Source organism: Emydura macquarii, unplaced genomic scaffold (genome assembly GCF_026122565.2).
Source record: "Emydura macquarii macquarii isolate MOO-44397 ecotype Brisbane River unplaced genomic scaffold, CSIRO-AGI_Emac_v2 contig_2205, whole genome shotgun sequence".
Classification (NCBI taxonomy): Eukaryota; Metazoa; Chordata; order Testudines; family Chelidae; genus Emydura; species Emydura macquarii.
The window spans coordinates 26,398,632-26,421,297 of record NW_027132342.1 but is presented as its reverse complement, the minus strand read 5'-3'; the positions used below and the strand labels follow the sequence as shown (position 1 = coordinate 26,421,297).

Here is a 22,666-nt window from a genome sequence, read left to right as displayed (position 1 = left end):
CCTGCCATCATTCTGTGATAAGAGGGATCTCTCCATTGGAAGTCTCATTGGGGTGCGGATGGACATTTTTGTTAGGTATGGGTACCACGGTTGTCTGGGCCATGCTGGAGCTATGAGAATGATTGAGAAACGGTCCCATTGTATCTTGTTTATTACCTGTGCTAACAAAGGAATGGAGGGACTGCATATAGTAGTGCACCTTTCCACTCAATTAGGAAAGCGTCTACTAGAGATTGGTAACCGTGACCTGCTCTGGAGCAAAATTGATTGCACTTGTGATTCCGTCTTGTCGCGAATAGGTCTATTGATGGTGTGGCTCCATCTTTGAAAAATGTTGCATAGGACTGTGTTGCCGATCTCCCATTCGTAGTCCAGCACAAATCTCTGCTCAGCATGTCTGCTGTTGTGTTCATGCATCCTGGGAGGTATGAAGCAGATAGTATCTACACCCTAGTTTATGCACCAATTCCAAAGTTTTATGGCCTCTATGCAGAGTGAGCGAACTGTAAAACATGCATGCCACATTGTCGGTCATGATTTGGACTGATTTGTGTTTTATTTGTGGTAGGAAATGGGTACATGCTTTGCATACCGCTCTCAGTTCAAATAGATTGATGTGTAACTGTGCTTCTGACCAAATCCATTGACCCTGGACAGCGAGGCCTTGCACGTGTGCGCCCAAACCTATGTGGTGTCAGTGGTAATTATGATTGATGGTATCCCGCTTTTGGAATGGTATGCCTCTGCCATAAGTTGTCTGGGTTCATCCACCAGTCCAGAGAGTCCTTGATTATCAGAGGTACTGTTAGTTGTTTGTTCATTCTGTGCCTACTTGGAGTAAAGACTGAACCCAGCCATCCTTGGAGACCTCTCATGTGCAGTCTGGTATGTTGTACCATGAAGGTAGTGGCTGCCTTATGGCCCAACAGTTGGAGGCACGTGTGGGTTGTAATATAAGGACTGGTTTTTACCTCTTGTATAAGGTTCAATATTGACTGAAATCTCTGAGCTGGTAGAATTGCTGTTGCAGTGGCTGAGTCGAGTTGTGCTCCTATAAATTCTAGGGTTTGTGTCGGTACCGTGATTGATTTCTGAAAGTTTATCAGTAGGCCTAGTTCTTGGAAAATATGTATAGTTCTCTCTATTGTATTCTGCCTCCACGTACGCTGGGCTTCAGAGAAGACAGTCATCCAGGTAAAACAAGGTTACTTACCAGTAACTGATGTTATTCGAGATGTGTTGCTCATATCCATTCCACTATAGGTGAGTGCACGCCTCCATGCACGGTTCCCGGAACTTTTTTCCCCTTAGCAGATTCCGTAGGGCTGGCTCCGGCGCCCCCTGGAGCCCCACACACATGCCGGTGTAGGAGGCACTGCCGGCCCTACGCTCCCTCAGTCCCTTCTTTCTGCCAACTCCGGCAGTGGGGACAGGGGGTGGGTTGTGGAATGGACATGAACACCACATCTCAAAGAACATCAGTTACTGGTAATAACCGTGTTTTCTTCTTCGAGTGGTTGCTCATGTCCATTCCACTATAGGTGACTAACAAGCAATACCTTGGAGGTAGGCAGGCGTTACCGGCGAGTTGCTCTCAGCACCGCTCTGCCGAATCCTGCGTTCTCTCTCGCCTGCTGAACGATAGCATAGTGGGACGTGAAGGTATGCACTGACGACCAGGTGGCAGCTTTGCAGATGTCCTGCAGGGGCACTCTCTCCAGGAAGGCCGTAGACGAGGCTTGAGCTCTGGTTGAGTGCGCGGTGATGGTTCCCGGAAGCGGCACCCTCGCCTGCTCGGAGCAGAACTTGTTAAGATGTAATCCACGAGGAGATGCGCTGGGTGGAGACAGGTGAGCCTTTCATCCGGTCAGCCACTGCGATGAAGAGCTGCGTCGATTTCCAGAATGGCTTTGTACGCTCGATGTAGAAGACCAGGGCTCGTCTCACGTCCAGCGAATACCATCTTCTGTCCTGCTCCGAACCGTGCGGTTTGGGAAAAAACACAGGGAGAAAAATATCTTGATTACAATGAAATTGGGAAACCACCTTGGGCAGGAAGGCTGCATGCGGCCTCAACTGCACCTTATCCTTATAGAATACTGCATAAGGGGGCTTGGAGGTCAAGTCCCTTATCTCGGAGACCCTCCTAGCTGAGGTAATGGCCACTACTAAGGCTACCTTCCATGAAAGCATGAGTAGCGGGCATGAAGCCATGGGTTCAAAGGGGGCCCCATGAGACTTGAGAAGACCAGGTTGAGATCCCAGGGAGGCACCGGGTCATGGACCTGTGGATAAAGCCTCTCCACCCTCCTTAGGAATCTGACCGACATGGGATGGGAGAACAGCAATCTCCCCTCTAGCGGCTGATGGAAGGCCGAAATGGCCGCCAGGTGAACCTTCAGTGAGGCCAGCACCAGACCCTGGAGCTTTAGCTGAAGCAGGTACTCCAGGGTCACCTGTACAGGAGAAAATCTGGGTGGGATGCCCCAGGACTCCGCCCACGAGGTAAACCATTTCCACTTAGCCCGGTACATGACCTGTGTGCAAGGTTTCCTGCTACCAAGCAGGACTTGTTGAACCTGCACCAAGCAGGCTCTCTCTCCCTCAGTCAGCCACAGAGCCTCCAGGCCGTGAGGTGCAGGAAGTCCAGGTCCGGATGCAACAGGCGACCATGGTCCTGGGAGAGAAGGTTGTGTCGCCTTTGAGCTCCAGGGGTGGGGCGATGGAAAGTTCCAGTGGCATGCTGAACCAGTGCTGTCTTGGCCAGGCCGGAGCGATGAGTATAATGTTTGCCCTGTCCCTCTTTATTTTCAGCCGGACCTTGGGCAGGTGCGGAATGGGTGGGAACGCATACATGAGGGTCCCCATCCAGTCGATAAGGAACGCGCCGGAAATCGACTCAGTCTCGCGACCCTGGAACGAGCAGAACCTTGTGCACTTCGTGTTCCTGGTCGATGCAAATAGGTCCAGTTGGGGAACACCCCACTTCTGGAAGATCATAGCCACCACCTCTGGGCGCAACGACCAGTCGTGGTGGGGTAGAAACGACATGCTGAGGCGATCCGCCTCGTCGTTCCTCACTCCCGGGAGGTGAAAGGCAGTTAAGTGGAAATCGTGCCTCACGGCAAAGTCTTACAGAGAGGTAGCTTCCTCACAGAGGGCTGAGGAGCATGCTTCCCCCCCCGTTTATTTAAAACATGGTTGCGATGCTGTCCGTCAACACCTGCACCACTCTGCTGTCAGGAATAAGAGGAACACCTTGCATGCTAGGCGAATGGCCCTCAGCTCCTTCATGTTGATGTGCAGGAGCCTCTCCTCCCCCGACAAGATCCCTTGAGTGCCTAAGTTGGCACTGATGTGGGCTCCCCATCCTATATCTGAAGCGTCGGAAATTAGGATGACCAACGGAAACAGTTCCCTTCATCACTGCTCTGGGAGTCCACCACCAGTTAAGGGAGGCTAGGACGGGCGGGGGAACTGTGACCAACCGGTGCAATGGTTGTCTGCTCGGCACATATACCGAGGCCAGCCATGCTTGGAGCAGTCTGAGCCTCAGGCGAGCTAGTCTCACTACGTATGTGCAGGCCGCCATGTGGCCTAACAGCTGAAGGCAGTGCCTGGCTGTTGTTGTGGGGCATCGGTGCAGTTGAGAGATGAGAGACCATCGCCTCGAAACGTGGCTGAGGCAGGAAGGCTCTGGCCTGGGAAGCATCTAGGGTGGCCCCAATGAATTCTATGCGTTGCACTGGGATTAGTATGGACTTCTGCTCGTTTATGAGCAGTCCCAGCCTGCTGGACATGGAGCAAGTGAGGGTCACGCTCTTCTGCACTTGGGATCTGGACCTGCCCCTGATCAGCCAATTATCCAGGTACGGAAAAATTTGCACACCCCTTCGTCTCAGGTGGACAGCCACTACCGCCATGCACTTGGTGAACACCCTTGGAGCCGAAGACAGGCCAAAGGGCAGGGCTGTGAACTGGTAGTGGGAGCCAGCCACCGTGAAATGGAGAAAACGCCTGTGGCTGGGGAGGGTAGACAAATGAAAGTGTGCATTTTTGAGGTTGTGGGCAGCATACCAGTCTCCTGGATCCAGGGAAGGGATTATGGAGGCTAGGGAAACAATGCAAAAACTGAGTCGTTTGACATATTTGTTTAGACGACGCAGGTCTAATATGGATCTCAGCCCCCCCCTTCGCCTTGGGAGATGAGAAAGTACCTTGAATAGAACCCCTTCCCCCTTCTGCCTTGAGGGACCATTTGCACTGCTCCTATGCTGAGCAGGTGTTCACTTCCTGCAAGAGGAGTTGCTCGTGAGAGGAGTCCCTGAAGAGGGACGTTGGGGGAGGGTTGTTGGTGGGGGTAGATGTAAACTGTATGGCATAGCCCCCTGAGACTATCCCAAGGACCCAACGGTCCAAAGTGATTTTTGCCCATTCGGAATAGAAGGGCCTTAATCTGTTTAGGAAAGGGCGGGGTGGATCCAGAAGAGCAGTTGGGACACCACTCTTGGGCGCACCATCAAAACTGTCTCCTCTGGTTGCCCGACCCCCTGTGGGGGCAGAGGATGAGCTGGGGGGCTGATTTCTCCTTCTAAACGCCCTATTCCTGTCTCTATTTCTATAGAGTTGAAGAGGCCTGGGCAGAGGCCTTGGCTGCTGCTGTGCCTGGGGCCGTGACTGATGCCTGGAAAACTGGAGCGTGTATAGGCCCAAGGAGCGAAGCGTGGCCCTGGAGTCCTTCAGACCATGCAGCTTCGCATCGGTCTGGTCGGAGAATAGGGCCTACCCATGAAAGGGGAGGTCCTGAATAGACTGCTGCACCTCCTGGGACAGGCCCGAGGATTGCAGTCATGAGCACTTTCTCATGGAGATGGCCCTGCCCGCTGAGTCAGCAGCGTCACAGGACGTCTGGAGCACTGCCCTAGCCACCGTGGTTCCTTCCTCCATGATGGTGTTAAAGTCTGCAGCCTGGTCCTGGGGCAGGGCCTCAGTGAAGCGCCTGAGGGAGTCCCACAAGTTGAAATTATATCTACCCAGGAGGGCCTGATGGTTGGCAAGCCTGAACTGCAGGCTTGCTGTGGAATAAACCTTTCTCCCAAATAAATCCAACTTTTTGTTGTCTTTGTTCTTGGGAGTGGACCCTGGCTGACCTTGCCAGTCACGCTATTTAGCTGCATCTACCACCACGGTTCCTGGGGCAGGGTGAGTGAACAGATTTTCAAACCCTTTGGCTGGGACATAATACTCCCACCTTTGACGTACGGGAGACCGAGGAAGGGGTTTGCCACAGGGCCTTTCAATTTTAAGGAACCTTTCGTGGACTGGGAGGGCCACTCTCTCTAGGGCAGCCGCTGCCAGCACGTTAAAGAGGCTATCTTCAGCCTCCTCTAACTCTTCCACGTCCAGCCTCAAGTTGGAGGCTACCCTCTTGAGCAGTTCCTGCTGCGCCCTGAAATCCTCCAGTGGTGCTGAGTGGTCCTGGGAGACTGCCTCGTCAGGTGAGGAGGAAGAGGACTGCCGAGGCGTGTCCTGTGGGTGCGCTCCCTCCTGGTGAAGGGATGCACCCGTTGAGGGTCCCTCCTTGGGGTCCGACTCCCCATCTGAGGAGTGATGTCTGTGGGCCCTCTCCTGTGCCAGAGGCACATACCGCAGCCCCGATGACAGGATGGATTGGGGCCCTGGCCCCATCTGGATACCCCCTGGGCCCAATAAGGCCATTGCTGCAGCCATTGACCCTGGGGCCAACCCGGGGCTGACTGTGCCAAAGGCTGAGATGCTTTATGGGGGCATCGGCTTGCCCGATGACTGTCCGCACTGGGAAACCCCGAGTCACTGGACCGGCGGTGCCGTGCACATCCTCAGTCCCAGACGTTCTTCCGTGCCGGGGACTGCCCTCTCAACACCTCTGACCTGGAAGACGACGAGGACTGCCTCTGTCGCTGCGAACAGAGCCGACGAATGGAGGTGCGCTCCAAAGAGCTAGAGGTACTGGAGCATCATCTTGGTACCAGTGACTTCTGGTATCGCTTGCTGTGTGGCCCTGCAGACCAAGCGGAGTGCTGCCTCCATCAGCAGGGCTTTTAACTGGATTTCTCGGTCCTTCTGAGTCCTCGGTTTAAAAGCCCTGCAGATCTTGCACTCTCTTTCCTGTGTTCCTCCCCCACGCACTTAAAGCAGCGGTTGTGGGGGTCGCTGAGTGGGAAGACCTTCCCACAGGAGGCACACGGCTTGAATCCCAGCGACCGGATAGCCCGGCTGCTCTAAGTCCCCGAAGGGACTTGCCTTATCTCTAACTACTCTTTTTAACAACACTTAACTACTTAACTAACTAAACTACTTAGAATAACAAACAAGTTCAAAGAAGGGGAATAGTACTTGCTGAGAACAAGGCTAGTACCAGCAACTGTCACGGGCGGAAAGAAGGAACTGAGGGGACATAGGGCCGGCAGTGCCTCATATACCACGACATGTGCACAGGGCTCCAGGGGGCGCCGGAGTTGGCCCTATGGGATCTGCTAAGGGGAAAAAAGTTCTGGTTAACCGTGCACGGAGGCGTGCACTCACTTATAGTGGAATGGACATGAGCAAGCACTCGAAGGAGGAAAGATTATTACACCTATGCGTTGTAGATGTGTCGTGACCACAGAGTACTTTGGAAAAGACTCATGGTGTGGTGGATAGGCCAGAGGGTAAAATCGCATATTTAGTAATGTTCCAACTATAAACTGAAGGAACCGTCGATGAGAGGGTGTTTGGTTCTCAGCCCTCAATCGAAAGGACGCTTACTCATATTACCAATCTCCTCATTCTAATGCAGGGATGATCGTTGCTAAAGTGACCATTTTGAATTTTTGAACATGAATGTACTTGTTGGGCGACCTGAGATCTAGAATTGGTCTCCACCTCCCATTTTTCTTCTCTGTAAGGAAATATTGGGAATAGAATCCCCTACTGCTGTATTGAAGTGGAACCTTCTCTATTGCTCCCAGGTGTAGCAAGTGTAGCACTTCCTGCTGCAGCAGGTGCTCATGGGAGTGATCCCTGAAGAAGTACGGGAAGGGAAGTGGGTGGAGTCAATGTGAAGGGGATGGAGTAGCCCATGTGGATGATTTCTAGGGCCCATCTGTCTGTGGTGATTGCTGCCTGCATGTTGAAAAAGGGGCGCAATTGGTGTCCAAAAATGGTTTGTGTTCCTGCAGGTGAGGTGTGTCTCAGACCCTCGACCGAACCCTCAAAACAACAGTTGGTTGAGAAGAGGTGGAGTGGTTTGACGGTTGCCTTCTCCTCTGTGGCTGTTGTTTTTGCCTATAATTATCGTAAGGCTTTTGTAGGCGATTGGAGGAGAAGTCTCTCCGTTCATAGGGTTGGTACCTTCTGCGTTTGAAGGATGGTGTATGTATGACATCTGAGGGTCATTCTGGAGTCTTTCATGGAGTGTAACATCTCACTTGTCTTTATCAAAGGGTAAGTCTTCAGCTTTTGTTTCTTGGCCTGCCAGACGATTGGAGCCAGGAGGCGAAGCACATAGCAATGGCCATGGCTGTCCTGGGAGTTGCCGTATTGGCTACGTCCAGAGCTGCCTGCAGAGCCGTTCATGCGATCAGCTGTGCCTCGTCTACTAGGCATTTCAACTGTGTCTGCTTCTCTTCAGGTAAGTACAGTTTTAGTTCATTAATTTCCGCATAGTTATCATGATCATATTTGTCCAGTAAGGCATAGTTGGCCATTCTAAATTGCAAGGATGCTGAGGAGTATACCTTGTGTCTAAATAGGTCCAAATGTCTTTATCGCCAGGAGTGGATTTAGGCTGGGATTGTTTACTTCTGTGATGTACTGCATCCACCACCAGAGAGTTGGGAGGGTGGGTGAATAAAAACTCCACCCCTTTGACGGAACACAGTATTTTCTGTCAGCCCTCTTACAGGTTGAAGAGACTAATGCTGGTGTTTGCCAGATGCTCTCGCAGGTTGCATTATGGCATCGTTGATTCGTAGATCTTAGTCCTGGCTGATGTATGCAATATCTGGAGTAATTTATGTTGGATCTCTTCAACCTCTTGTAAAGGTATGTCTTGAGATATTGCTACATATTTGAATAGTTCTTGAAATTGTTTGCAGTCGTCTGCCATAGTCAGTGGAGAAGGCACTACTGCTTCATTTGGCAACGAGGATGAGTTGTGGGCAGGGGAATTCTCCTCCTGAATTTCGTCGTCTGATTCCTCCAGGACCTTGTCCTGGATAGGTGATGATGGAACAGACTTTTCTAAGGCTATGGCTGATGTTGAAGGCATGTGTTGTTGAGTACTATGGGATGTGCCCGGATCCCATGTGCCATGTGAACGGTAAGATCTCGGCGAGAGACTTTTCATCTGTTCAATCCATTCTCTCATAGTCCTCTTGATCTGGGCCAATGATTTCTGTGAGACCATAGATTCTCTTCTGTCCGGGGAAGGCTGATGTGGAGAGAAGACACCCTCTTGTGAGCCTTCTTTGTCGTCGCTAGATAGTGGAGTGGGAATAGGTGATATAGATGATTGTGATGCCTGCATATAAGGCGATCTGTCAGTGCCATAGAGAGGGGAATGAGAGGGAGATGGCATGTCATCCTGTGTACGGTGCTGAGAGTGTCTTGCTGGTGCCGGTGGCACCGAGGCTGGCTGCTCTATAGGTGTGGTTGTCGGTACCGTGGGTTTTATTTTCTTCCTTGTCAGTGTAGACGATGGTGATGGCACCGAGGGTGGTGCCGAGGGCGGTGGCATATATGCCAGTGAGGCTTTTGGCACCGATTTGGCTGGTGCCGTAGCTGATGCCATTTTTCGGCTCAGCGCCGATGTGGCCTTGGTCCCGATGGTGCCAGCAGAAGCAGGCATCGTAGTTTAACTCTCCCTTGAAGTAGATGATACGGGAGGGTAAGGACCTGGCTGGAGACCGCTTGAATTTTGGCGCGTCTCTAACATGCGAGGTCGTGGCTCTCTTCTTTTTCACACTGGAAGTTGGAGCTGTAGTGCTGCCACTTTCTCCAGTCTCTGACTCGGAGGTAGGCTGTAGGGACTTCTCCATGAGAATAAATTTGAGGCGGAGATCTCTATCTCGTCGAGTTCATGCCTTAAGCTTAGAGCAGTGCATACACTTGGCTGGGATATGGCCCTCTCCTAAGCATCTTACACAGACAGCATGTCTGTCCAAAATCGGGATTGCTTTTTTGCAGATCTGAACCTCTCTTAAATCCTGGTGACCCTGGCATTTTGGAATTTTAGGGAATGTGACCTTCTAGCTTCACTCCCCTCATGAAAAGCCATGCAGCAGGGATGCCTGCCTGAGCCACCTGCAGCTATGAGAGCAGAAAAACTAGAGGGAACTTCACAGAGTGGGGCAGTCCTCTGCTGCCAGTGACTGACAGGTCTGGTTCTGCCCCAAACTACAAACAGGCTGAAGTACCCAGTGTAATGGATCTGTGAACCTCAACATGAAGAGTAATCAGTCACTCAAAGTGAGCTGCAGCCAAATGCCAGGACATGTATCTAGGATCAAAGAATGCAGGCCATACTGACAGAATGGAGGACTACATCCTGGAAAGCAGCAACTCTGAAAAGATTAAGGGGTCACAGTGGATAAGCAAGTCAACAAGATATATAAACAAGAGTAGGGAGGTGATTTTTCCTTGTATATGGCAGCGGTGATACCGATACTGGAATATTGCATGCCATTGTGGTGTTCATGTTTTAAAAAGATTGTTGAAACATTTGAGGATGCAGTACAGAGCCACAAAAATGATTCAAGGGTTGGAAAAAATGTCTTATAATGAAAGACTTAAAAAGCTGTGTCACAGCCCCAGGTTTCCTACAGCCTGGGCTCAGATAATTGATTACTTCAGGGAACTCTGAAGCATGCTGAAAAAGAAGAATATCCAAGCAATCGCCTCTGAGATCCTTCCTGCCCCACAAGTGAAGGAAGAGAAAAGATTCAGAAAGTGAACTACTGGTTAGGTAAATGGTGTAAGGTGGAGGATTTGGGTTTTGTGGAACACTGGTCCACTATCTATGAGGAGAGGGGTCTGTATAGTTTGGACAGCCTCCACCTCAGTAGAAGGGGGCCCAACCGCCCTGGGGACAGGCTGGCTAGAGTACTTAGGAGGGCTGTTAAACTAATAACAAAAAGGAAGACATGAGCACTCAGCACAAAATCGAGATGTTGAGAACCAAACGAATCAAGATGCCAAAGAACATGAAAAGAAATTATTTAATTGCCTATACACCGATGCTAGGCACCTGGATAACAAACAAGAGGAACTGCAATTGCTCATTTATGAGAATAAATTTGATCCAGTTTGTATTACTGCAACCTGATAGGATTCATCTGCATGACATGTTATGTTATTTTAAATGTTAAAATCATTATAGCCTATTTAGGAAAGATCGAGTGAACAAAATGGGAAGGGGAGTGGGACTCTATTCATTACCGGTTTCTGAGTCACTGATAACTCGGAAGAAAATGATCATGAATGTTTATGGATCAATGTCATAACAGATAAAGCACAAGATGGGATACTTAGTTGGTGTCTGCTACAGACCGCCAAATGACATAGGGAACAGTATGACCTGCTCCTTATACACATATCTATAATGTGCAGGGGAAAATACTGTGTGGCCATGGAGGAATTTGAGTGGCGTATGCTGGCAGTCTCATGCTGCCAGTACTAAAACATCCTTGGAATTTCTAAACATTACAGAGGACAATTTCCTAATTCAAAATGTGTTTCAGCCAACATGGGGGAATTCTTTATTACACCTTGTCTTAACAGACAAAGAAACTGTTCACAGGACTAAAAAATAATGGTAGCTTAGGTACCAGTAATCATGACTCGATCACATTTATAATGTGCAATCAGCATAAAGTCCAGATCTACAACATATATATTTGGTGCTTTAACAGGGTCAATTTCACAAAGCTGAAAACAATTATGAGCCAAATGCCTGTGAGAATGAGCCATCAGTGAAGAAGAATTTAATCAGAAAAACAAGAATGATAATTGGGAATCATTTAAGAACACCTTACTGGATTCCCAAAAAAACCACAATCCCATAATTGAGGAAGAAAGCTGTGCTGGTTAAAAAACCAACCTGGTTTAGAGGGAGGATGAAGATAGTGACAAATGTATATATAATAAAATTAATATAAGTCAGAAGTTAGGAACTGTAGGAAATAGATTTCTCCTTGTGCCCCTTTTTGTTTCCCTTATCAATGGCCAGCAGAGCTAAGGACAACAAGGAGGAGATTTAAAAAAAAAAATATTAGGAACAAAAAGAATCCTGATTATAGTATGGGTATATTACTAGATAAAAATGGTAGAATTATCAATAATACTTCAGAAGAGACAGAAGAGTTCAATAAATATTTCTGTTCTTTATTTGGGGAAAAACAGGATACAGTCTCATTGCCTGGTGATAACACTTATCAGTAGGTCCAGATAACTTGCATCCAAGAGTTTTAAAAGAGCTGGCTGAGGAGCTCACTGGACCATTAATGCTGATTTTCAGTAAGTCTTGGAGCGCTCGGGAAGTTCCAAAAGACTGGAAAAAAGTTAATGGTGTGCCAATTTTTAAAAAGGTAAATGGGATGACCTGGATAATTATAGATCTCTGTCTTATAGTGATCCTGGGCAAGATAATGAAATGGCTCATATGGGTTCAATTACTAAAGCATTAATGGAAGGTAACGTAATTAATGCAAATCAACACGGTTTTATGGAAAATAAATCCTGTCAAACTCACATGATTTTTTAATGAAATTACAAGTTAGGCAGACAGAAGTAATAAGTGTTGAATAATATACTTTGGCTTGCTGCCGCATAACATTTTGATTAATTTTATATCATTCTAGTTTTGTAATGTGTACCATGTTAAATGGATTAAGAACTGGCTAAGTGATAGGTTTCAAAATGTGATTATACATGGGAATCATCATCAAGCAGGTGTGCGTCTGGCAGGGATCAGTTCTTGGCCCTACACTATTTTACATAACATTGAAATAAAAAAAGTCTATCAGTGATCAAGTCTGTAGATGACACAAAATTTGGGGGAGTGGGAAATAATGGAGAGGACAGGTCACTGATTCAAAGCAATCTGGATCTCTTGGTAAACTGGGTGCAGAGAAACAATGTGTTTTAATATATGCATTTAGATTTAGCTGTATCTAAAAACAAAGAATGTAGGCCATAGTTATATGATGGGGGAATCTAACCTGGGAAGCAGTGACTCTGAAAAAGATTTGGAGGTCGTGGTGGATAATCAGCTGAACAGGAACTCCCAGCATGATGTTGTGGCCAAAAGAGCTAATGTGAACTTGGGATGCATAAACAGGAAAGTTTCGAGTAGAAGTCGAGAGGTTATTTTACCTCTATATTTGTAACGCTGCCGGGATACTGTGTACAGTTCTGGTGTCCAGAATTCAAGAAAGATATTGATAAATTGGAGAGGGTTCAGAAAAATGTACAATAATGATTAAAGGATTAGAAAACATGGTTTATAGCGATACAGTCACAGAACTCTATCTATTTCAGCTTAACAAAGAAGGTTAAGGGATGACTTGATTACAGTCTACAAGTATCTACACAGGGAATAAATATTTAATTATAGACTCTTCAACTTAGCAGAGAAAGGTATTATAACATGATCCAATGGCTGGAAGTTGAAGTTAGACAAATTCAGACGGGAAATGGGGTGTACATGATTAACAGGGAGTGTAATTAATCATTGGAACAATTTACCACGGGTCATGGTGGACTCTCTATTACTGACTATTTTAAATTCAAGATTAGATGTTTTTCTAAAAGATCTGCTCCAGAAACTATTTGGGGGAAGTTCTATGGCCTGTGTTATATAGGAGGTCAGACAAGATGATCACAATGGTCCCTTTTGGCCTTGGAAACTATAATTGCTGCCATCACCAACCTTTGCACTTGGAAGTGTCATATCATGTCACCCCCCTCACTCTACTTCCTTATTGCAAGGACCCCCGGCCCCAGGAGCAGGGTGCTCACTAATATGGTAGGTGCTCTTTGAAGGCCACTGCAGGAAAACGCAGCCACTACAGCCCCACTCCAGACTTGGTTAGCCAACTTACTTTATTACTTACAATTAAACTCATGAATGAACTAATTCACTGTTCATATAGAGGTTTCCTCTACCCTCTCAAGGACAGGGAAGTCTTATTATAGATCCAGTTCAGATTTCCTTCTGAGAAGTTGCTAGATCCTATTGCATTTAGTCTCAATCCCACCTTCCTGGTAGCCTGGACTCCTACAGTCCCTGATGGACTCATCTCTGGTGTCCTGAGTGTCCATTTCTGGCACCTTCAGTTAGGTCGCAGAAAATCCCACTTCTAGCTGGCAAGCCCCAATTCTCCTTCTACTGATATCTAACATTCCAACGATGGTTCCTGGCATCCAAACAAGCCTTTATGGAGTCCTCAGATGTTAATACCCTGTCTCGTGTCCAACCATATGTTTTACTTCCAACACCCCATACATAAAATAACATTAATTCACCATATCACGTAACTTTGTCTACTTAGTTTATCAAGAAGATGATCAAGGAGTGACTTGATTATGGTGTACAGTTACCTTCACGGTATTAAAAACTTCTTTAATCTAGGTGAGTAGAATCATAGCAAGAACTGATGGTGGAAGCTGAAGCCAAACACATTCAAATTACAAGTCAGGCACAAATTTTTAACAGCGAGGGTGATTAATCATTGGCTCAAACTACTGAGGGAAGTGGTGGATTCGCTATCTCTTGATGTCTTCAGGATTAAATGCCTTTCTGGAAGATATGCTTTAGTCAAACAAAAATTACTGAGCTCAACAGAGGAGTAACTGGATGAAATTCTATCATGTGTGATGTGTTACACAGAAGGAAAGACTAGATGATTTAATAGTCCCTTCTGGTCCTAAATTAACCTATGAATCATATGAAAACCAGCAAAGTTACCATGTTGGTACTATAATAAGAAAAAAGATACAAGTCTCCTCATCCTGTAACAGGAAAACACTGTATGCTCTTCACCAATTTTAGTCCATTTATATGATCCAATCCAGGTCCTGATTTGTATACTGATAGTACCCAGCATGTGTTATTTGCAATAACACAAAACATCATAGGAAAGCTATAGCTTGAAAGACATTTCTTCAACAAGAATGGATCCTGGAACTGAATCCTATTAAAAACAAAATGAACATGCAAACACTAATAAAGAACATAGTGCCTTTCAGATGAGGTTCTCAAAGCCCTTCATAAACATTCAAACAAGATTCACAATACTTTGAGACAGGCATGATTATTTTACTCATCACATAATTACCTCTGTCACTGCACAGAAAATCTATTTTAGGTAACATGGAGCTTAGAAGTCATTTTCCAAAACACTCTACATCTTTAACTTGAAAAGACTCCATCTCCACAACTTCCTTGTTCTGACAGTGCTAACAAATCTGAAGTCCAAACAAACCTATGTTAAACATATGAACACTTTTAAATGCTCAAAAGATAAATTAGGGATGCCAAAGCTCTATACAGTGTTTATAGAACACTGTCTGTGGGGCTGCAATTTTTTAGTTCTGGAAGGTGGCATCCTGTGAAAATCTGACTGAAAAATTACCATTAGTAACTATTGTTCTCTGAATATATTGTGTCCATGGAGATAACGCTGTAGGAGTTGAGGGCACAGCCATGCATCCTTGCAATTATGGGGTGCCCTCTCTAATAGGCTTAGTTCCTCTCTACCTCCAGAAGCCCTATTTAAAGCTAATTTCCAAAAAGAAGAAGGGAGAGGGAGCATCAGAGTAGCTCAGTGAAGACAAATCATCCCTTGTCTTTTTCATGGCATTGCCTCCATAGAGCCTGCTACAGACCACTCGCTAGCTAGCAGTGACAATCTGTCAGAATCCTAGCTACAGGGCACAGGTCAAGGCCGGGGCCTGGGTTGGAGTGGACATGGTCCAAATTCAGTCTAGAGGATCAAGGCCAGAAGCAACAACCCGTTTTACTGTCATGTCATAGGATCAGGTTGGAGTTGAGGTCAATGAGCTGCACTGGGTCAGAGCCAAGTGAATCAGCTGAAATGGGGTTAGTGGAACAGAGGCAGGGTGAGTTGTCAGGAGCTGAGCAGGGAACCAGGAACCAAGGCAAGGCAAGGCAAGGATTCAGGAGCAGAGCAGGGGCGGGGATCAGGAATCAGAAGTGAGCCCAGGATTTGGGAGCAGGGCTGGAGCCAAAAACCAGGAGTCAGGCAAAGTAACAGGAGTGCACAGCAAGGTCCATTTGCAGCTGCAAGCTGGGGATCTACCTAGTTGAACAGATAACCTGCAAGTGTTTCCTCAAGGCCTTAAACAGTGTGCCTGGGCCAATCAGGGAAAATAGTAGGCTCTGCCAGTTAGGACATCTGTGGACAGGACATCTAGTGGTGCTTGACCCCAAAAGGCTCAGAGCCCATCAACTGCTTCTCTGCTAGAGCTGCCAGAGGCAGCATGGATGCAGCCGTCACTCAGACACCAGCACACTCAGGTTCTAGCCCCACAGATCCTTACACCTTCCCTGATGAACCCTACTAGCTAGGCAGCAATTGAAGTACTGCACTCTCAGTGCAAGAACAAGAAAATAACTATCCATGAAGATAGGAACCAAGCCCCATGTAGCAGGCCAACGGATTTTAGATAAAGGGACATTCCAGATGCATGCCATTGACTGCCATTCCCCTAGTTGAATGAGTCCTAAGATATTCAGGCACAGAAACATCAAATAGTTACATCATCAGCAAATGCATCATTTCTCCACTTTTTCTTTGAGCTGAAATGGCTGGAGACACAGACTTCTCCAAAAGCCACAGATCATGTTTGCCTTTCTAATACAGCTTAATCCTGTCTTAATACTAGCTAAAAACTTAAAACCCAGGGAGTTTAAGGTTCTGGGGCTTTTGGAAGGAAGACAGTGATAATCTTTAAGAAAGATACAATTGTAGTCAGAAAGCTTGAGTCAGGCCTGAATACATTGTAAAGTACTGCATAAGGCAAGTTGGCTGTCAGGAGACCCTCTTTCTCCGATCATATTGGCTGTGGTAATGGCTACCAGAAATGAGATCTACAGTAAAAGGTGATACAGAAAACAAGATCCCAGGGCTAAGAGAGACCTCCTATTAGTTTTGTTACCAAATTCAAGTTGCAAGAATCAGTAGGCTGCCATTTGGGAATGTAAAAGTCCATTAGGTCTTTTCAAAATTCATTCACCAGGGGATGAACAAATACCAAGATTCCCTTCACAGAAACATGGTAGGTAGAAACAGGAGCTAAGTAAACCATCCCAGCTGCCTGGGTCAAGTTTTGTTCAACAGATAACCAGCCACTACTAGGTCACTAAGGTGACCAGACATCCCAATATTACAGGCTGTGTCTATATATGCAAGTATGGTCCCCGCCCACCCCTGAAAAAAAGGTGTCCCAATTTTCCACACTTGCTATCTGGTAACCTTAGAAAGCATCACTCTGTCACTCAGCTCAGGCAGAGATCTTGACTTAAGGGGAGAGTGAAACAGAAGAGAGCCAGAAGCTCTGAGAACCAGATTTGCTGTGCTTAGATTTGCTGTGCAAGAGGGATTAAAGTCACCCAGGCTCAGTCTTACTGAAGCTTTCTTAGTATTTTGGGGATGGGAGATGACAGGAAAAAAACCACCACCATTCCTGGTAAAAGAAAGGTGCCAGATAGCCATTACAGATACCTGCCAGCTTTCAAGTGAACTTTAGTCTCCTGTTGTTCTGCCTTAGAGCAAGAAAGGCATATGCTTGGGTAATTTCTGTTTGTACATGTTGGATAAAACACAGGATTTGAGGGACCACCTACGATGATCTTCACCTATTCTACTCAGGTCAGCTCTTTTTTTAAATACTTCCCAAAGCAGTCACTTCATTGCAGATACACCATTCTCGCAGACAGACTGCATCCTGGAACAACAGGCATACTGGGGATTAAATATGCCAAAGAAAGAAGAGGCTGCATCTGTGACTGCTCCAACTGGCAGACAAAGAAACTGGGAGGGCATTGTTAGAAGTGACAAAGTATGTTACAGCCTTGGTCTCAGTCAAGGGAATCAAGTGCACTCACTAATTACCAAGTACTGTTTAAAAGGTGGTGTGGTCATGTGGCTAGGCCTGTGACTCTAACAGCAGCACTCTCTATGGGTTTGTCTACACTTACACCGGCAAAACTTTTGTCGCTAAGGGATGTGAAGAAACACCCCGCTGAGTGACATAAATTTTGCTGGCATGAGTGCTAGTGTAGACAGCACAGCTCTCCCACCAACATAGCTACCACCCCTTGTTTAGGTGGTTTTATTACACTGGCAGGAGAGCTCTGTCCTGCTAACAACACGGCTACACTAGCTCTTAGGCCAGCAAAACTCATGTTGCTCAGCGGGATGTTTTTTCACACCCCTGAGCAACAAAAGTTTTGCCAGTGTAAGCGAGAGAGTAGACAAGCCCTATGAAGTCACACGAAGAAAGAATGTGCTCTGTTACACCTGACGCAGAAGACAATTGACTCTAATGGACCCTATCTTGGAGCTTAGACAAGTGTAATTTGCAAGCCATACTATATGAGCTTGGTAGCATCCAGTTGAAAAACAAACAGCAAAAGTCATCACACCTAGACCCACCTTCAGAGAGGAGAATCATAGACGTGTAGGACTGGACGGGGCCTCCACAGGCCATCTAGGCCCGTCCTCTCCTCTGCCCTCAAGGCAGGAACCACAATAAAGCAGCTGTACAGTCGCTATGAAACTACAGGACAGACGGCACCCCAGTGCCCTTCTTTGCCCTCCCTTCCCACGATAGCAGCTCACTGCCTAGCCCAAAGGGCTTACCCCATACCCAGCCAAGGTGAGGGACGGGGAAAGGTGCTTCAAGGCCGCTCGCTATAACAAGGACAGCAAAAACCCTCCCTCCCTCCCTCCCATGAGAGCAGACAGACTCAGCTGCACATCCTGCCTCCCCAGCCCGCCCCCAAAGCGACTCCGAGGAAGGCCCCCAGCGCGGCCTGCACCGCCCCAGCCAAGCGAGCCGCCGCGGGCAGGGGGACGCTGGGACAGCCCCGCTCGCCGGCACCAGAGGTCGGCGTCTCCCTGCTCCAAGGTCAGCCCCGTTCCCGGGGGAGGGTGTCGCTGGCCGGCCCCAGGCCGAGGGGCGGGCCCCGGGGGCTCTTTACCTGAGCAGCTGCCACATGGCGCCGCGGATGCCGCCGTGAGCCCCCAGCTGCTGCAGCGCCCGCCTCAGGAGCTGCGCGTACTCCGCCAGCGCCATCGCGGCGCGGACCCCGCGGCCGGCCGGGAGCAGGAGCAGGAGCTGGCGCAGCCGCCACCGGCACTTCCGGGCGACGACGGGGACGGTCCCGGAGCGAGCTGGTTTCCGGCACGGCCAGACAGACAGACAGACAGACCGACCGACCGGCAGCGCCGCCCCTCAGCTCACAGCCGGGCGGGGCGGGAACCCGAGGGGAGCGGCCTCGTCCCCCTCCCGGCCCGGCCTGGCCTAGGGCTCCGGCTCTCCGGGGTGCAGCCCGGGCCTCGGGCTGCCCGGCCTGCCAGTCAAAGGCTGGTGCCCCCGGCGCCGAACGGTATCAAGCGAAGCGGCCCGGCTCTGGGCGGGCAGGCGGGGGCCGCTGGGGTAGCGGGTTATGTCCTCTGCCCGCAAGGCTGGCTGCTCTGGGAGCCCGATGCAGACCCCTCCCTCCGCTGGCGTTAATCTGTGTAGCCGCTCCTAGCCGTACTAAAAGCGGCTACTAAAAGCGCGCTCCGCTATTTGTAAACTAGCTGGGCAGGAATGCAGGTCTTTTAAGAAGTAACATGCTGATCTATTATTGTATCTTCTGTACATTTATGTTTACAGTTCACTATTCTGATACAACAATCTGACACACCCTCTTTCATAACAAGCTTTAAATACTAGAAGAGAATTCAGATAGACATTCCATCAGTAACATTTTAGCCTGTTGTTCCTGTTCTTGTCTCTGACTTTTGTATCTGGGATCAAGAAACAGAAAGGTCCTATAACAAAAACTAGAGTCCTGTAGCACTTTAAAGACTAACACATTTCTGCAGGCATAAGCTTTTCTGGGCTGCAACCCACTTCATCAGATGCATTGTTGTTTTCGCTGTATACAGACTAACATGGCTACCCTGGAACTTTTCACCATGGAAGGAAAAGGTCCTAGAGCTTCTTTAAATCATTTTCATTTTCTACTTATGCTAGTTCTTTCTTTTTAATTAGATCAAGCCAAATTTCCATTGTCTGTTTGTCATTTCTCTTGTCTCTCCAAAACCTGCTTACATTGTTGGTAAATTTAATACCTGTCTAGAGCATGACATTTGCTTGGTATTACTGTATTTTGCTCAAAATCCTTCTTGGGCTTGGTGCAAATTTCAGCCTATTTAAGGTAGCTGAATTCAAATGCCAGCACACAGTCTTTGGGAAGCTGGAAGCATCAATAAACCAGCCCTAGGGCTGATGGTGGTTCTGGAAGAAATTTTGAACACTTTAAATAGCATATCAAACACCAGTACATCAGAACATTATGATCATTGCATTTACATTTTTGTTTGTTTTATTTTTGTTGTCTGAACAAATGCCAAAGAACTCCATTTTCTCTGCATTCTTGAATGACATCTTCAGCAAGCTGGACACAATAGCCTATGGTTTTGTTTTCAGATGGAGAAACAACTGCATTAAGTTGGAATATTTTTCAAAGAAGAACATATACTTCTGAATGAAACAGATGTTGATATGGTGCAGGAAGACCTGGAATATAGATTTAAATTACCATGCATTTATGACTAATGCCATAAAAAAGGTGTCTCATGCTCCTGTGTTCTGCTCTTCCACTTAAAATGGAGTTTTATGCAGTGGCACGTTTGATCTAGAAAAGAATAAGTAAATTGAATTTTCTGCACTTCGAGATTCGCTTTTGCTACTGAACAATGCTAGATAATATTTACATTTTATTTTAAAATAACTCTTCATTATTTCAGCTGATTCTATTATTATTTCCTACCACTTTAGCCTTAAGCATGTTAAGTCAGATAAATTCTCACTGTGATATTTGGCAATCACTAAAGTCTCTTTTGCAATATTGAGAAGTAGCTTTAATATTTACTGGTTAGACTAAGAAACAACTACCTAATGGAATTCAAATACACTGAAGACTGAAAAATAAGACATCACAGGTCCTGCCCACCCTCTTGAACTTTCAAGAGTTTAGCAAATCAAGTCCCCAATAAATATCACAACTCCCCTAATTTATCTCTCCAATATCCTACCATAGTTTATTCCACTAATTAACCATGGCCTTCTTGCCACTCAGATGACTCCATCCATTGTACTTTTCCTCTTGGTCTTAAGACTGCTCTGTAGTTTTCACATGGTTTTCCAAAGGGAACAAAAAGAACAACAAAGTTACTTACTAGTAACTGATGTTCTTCGAGATGTGTTGCTCATGTCCATTCCACTATAGGTGTGTGCACGCCTCCGTGCACAGCTACTGGAACCTTTTTCCCCTTAGCAGATCCTGTAGAGCCGGCTCTGGTGCCCCCTGGAGTCCCACATACATGCTGCGGTATATGAGGTACTGCCAGCCCTACGCCCCCTCAGTCCCTTCTTTCCGCCAACTCCGGCGGCAGGGACGGGGGGTGGGTTGTGGAATGGACATGAGCAACACATCTCGAAGAACATCAGTTACTGGTGAGTAACCTTGTTTTTGTCTTCAAGTGATTGAAGTGATTCCACTATAGGTGACTAACAAGCAGTACCTTGGAGGTGGGCCGGAGTTAGCGGTGAGCTGCCTGCAGCCCAGCTCTGCTGAAGCCCACTCCTTCCCGCGCCTTGGACAGAGGCGTGGTGGGAAGTGAAGGTCTGTACCGCTAGCCTGGCAGCTGCTTTGCAGATGCCCTGCCCTAGCACTTCTGGTAGGAAGGCTGTAGATGGAGCTTGAGCCCTGTTGGGTGAGCTGTGGTGGCACCTGGAAGCGGCACCTTCACCTGCTTGTAGCCGAATACGATGTAGGAAATTATTCACAAGGAAAATGTGCCGGTGGAGACCGGTGAACCTTTCATCCGGTCAGCTGCTGCAACAAAGAGCTGCATTGCTCTCCGTAACAGCTTTGTACATCTGATGTAAAAGCCAGGGCCCCACTAGCGTTCTAGTGAGTGCTGCCTTCTCCTCTCCTCCGAACCGTGTGGTTCAGGGAAACCTGGGGAGAATATATGATTGGTCCAATGAGACTGGGCAACCACCTTGGGCCAGATGGCCTGGTGAGGTCTCACTGAACCTTCTCTTATAGACTACAGCATGAGGAAAGAGCTCTGATCCTGGAGACCTTCCTTGCTGAGGTAAACACCTCCAGGAAGGCCACCTTCCTGGATGGCCAGAGTAGAAGGCATGATGCTGTGGGTTTTGGGGGAGGAGGGCCCATGGCCTGGGAAGGACCAGGTCGAGATCCCAGGGAAGCCCTGGGTTGTGGGCTTACGGTTGGAGCCTCCCACCCCCTTCAGGGGCCGAACCACCATCTGACGGGAGGACCGCAATCCCCCCTTGAGCAGCTGATGGAAGGCTGATATGGCTGCTAGGTGGGCCTTCAGGGAGGCCACAGTCAGTCCCTGGAGCTTTAGCTGTGGCAGGTATTTCCCAGATCACCTATACTGGCGAGAGGCCGGGCAGAGTATCTCGGGATTGCTCCTGGCCGGCAACAGTCACTTCCACATAACCCGGTACACGGCCTGTGTTGAGGGTTTTCTGCTACCCACTGGTAAACACTGGGCTTGTTCTGAGCGGCTCGCTCATTGCCTCTTGGCCACCGATCTATCATTCCCCAAGGTGTCAGGGATCCAGGTCTGGGAACCACAGGTGACCGTGATCGTGGGAGCTGGAATCGCGCTGGCTTGGAGGCTCCCGAGGCGGGCAGTCGAGAAATCCAGCAGCATGGTGAACCTATGCTGGCGTGGCCAGCCGGAACAATTGGGATGGCATGTGATTAGCCCTTCCTATCTGAGCAGGACTGTATGCAGGAGGGGAGGGCGGGAGAGAGAATATAAAGGTTTCTAATCGATATGGATGAATGGTGTTGGCGAGTGCCCCTGCTCCTTGACCATGGAGGGAGCAGCACCGTGGACACTTTGTGTTGCAGACCAATACAGACTGATTCCCTTTGGGGTAACCCCCCTTCCGACGGTCATAGATGTCCTTAGTAGGCACAGCAACCCCTCATGGTGAGGAAGACCCCTTGACGCGGTCCACCTCGCTGTTCCTCACTCCTGGAAGGTGATCACTGCCAGGTCCCAAGGACCGATAGGTTCCCTTCATGAGGCTGATGAATGGGCTCGCGCCGCCTGTCGGTGTAGTACATGGTCGCTACAGTGACTGACAGCACCTGTACCTCCCTGCTTTCGATAAAGCGGAGGGACCTTCCGCAAGCCCTGTGAGCGTTTCGCACGTCTTCTCATTGGTGTGCCGACGCCTGTCCTTCCTTGGCCAGACGCCTTGTATACGGCACTGTACCCTTTGCTCGAGGTGGCCGCTATCAGGGTAACTGAAAGAGCCTGTTCCTTGAAGGGAATGCCCCTTCACACATCCCGAG

General features: G+C 48.1%; 1 protein-coding gene across 1 annotated transcript in view; it reads right to left on the bottom strand.

The window, feature by feature from the left end:
• Positions 1-18,446, bottom strand: part of NDUFA12 (NADH:ubiquinone oxidoreductase subunit A12) — a 50,672-nt gene extending 32,226 nt beyond the window's left edge. Inside the window, exon 1 of the mRNA XM_067559805.1 lies at positions 18,248-18,446. Within this exon, the coding sequence (XP_067415906.1) occupies positions 18,248-18,342 (95 nt within the window). The 5' untranslated portion in view covers positions 18,343-18,446. The remainder of the gene's footprint in view (positions 1-18,247) is intronic.
• Between the last annotated feature and the right edge of the window lie 4,220 nt (positions 18,447-22,666).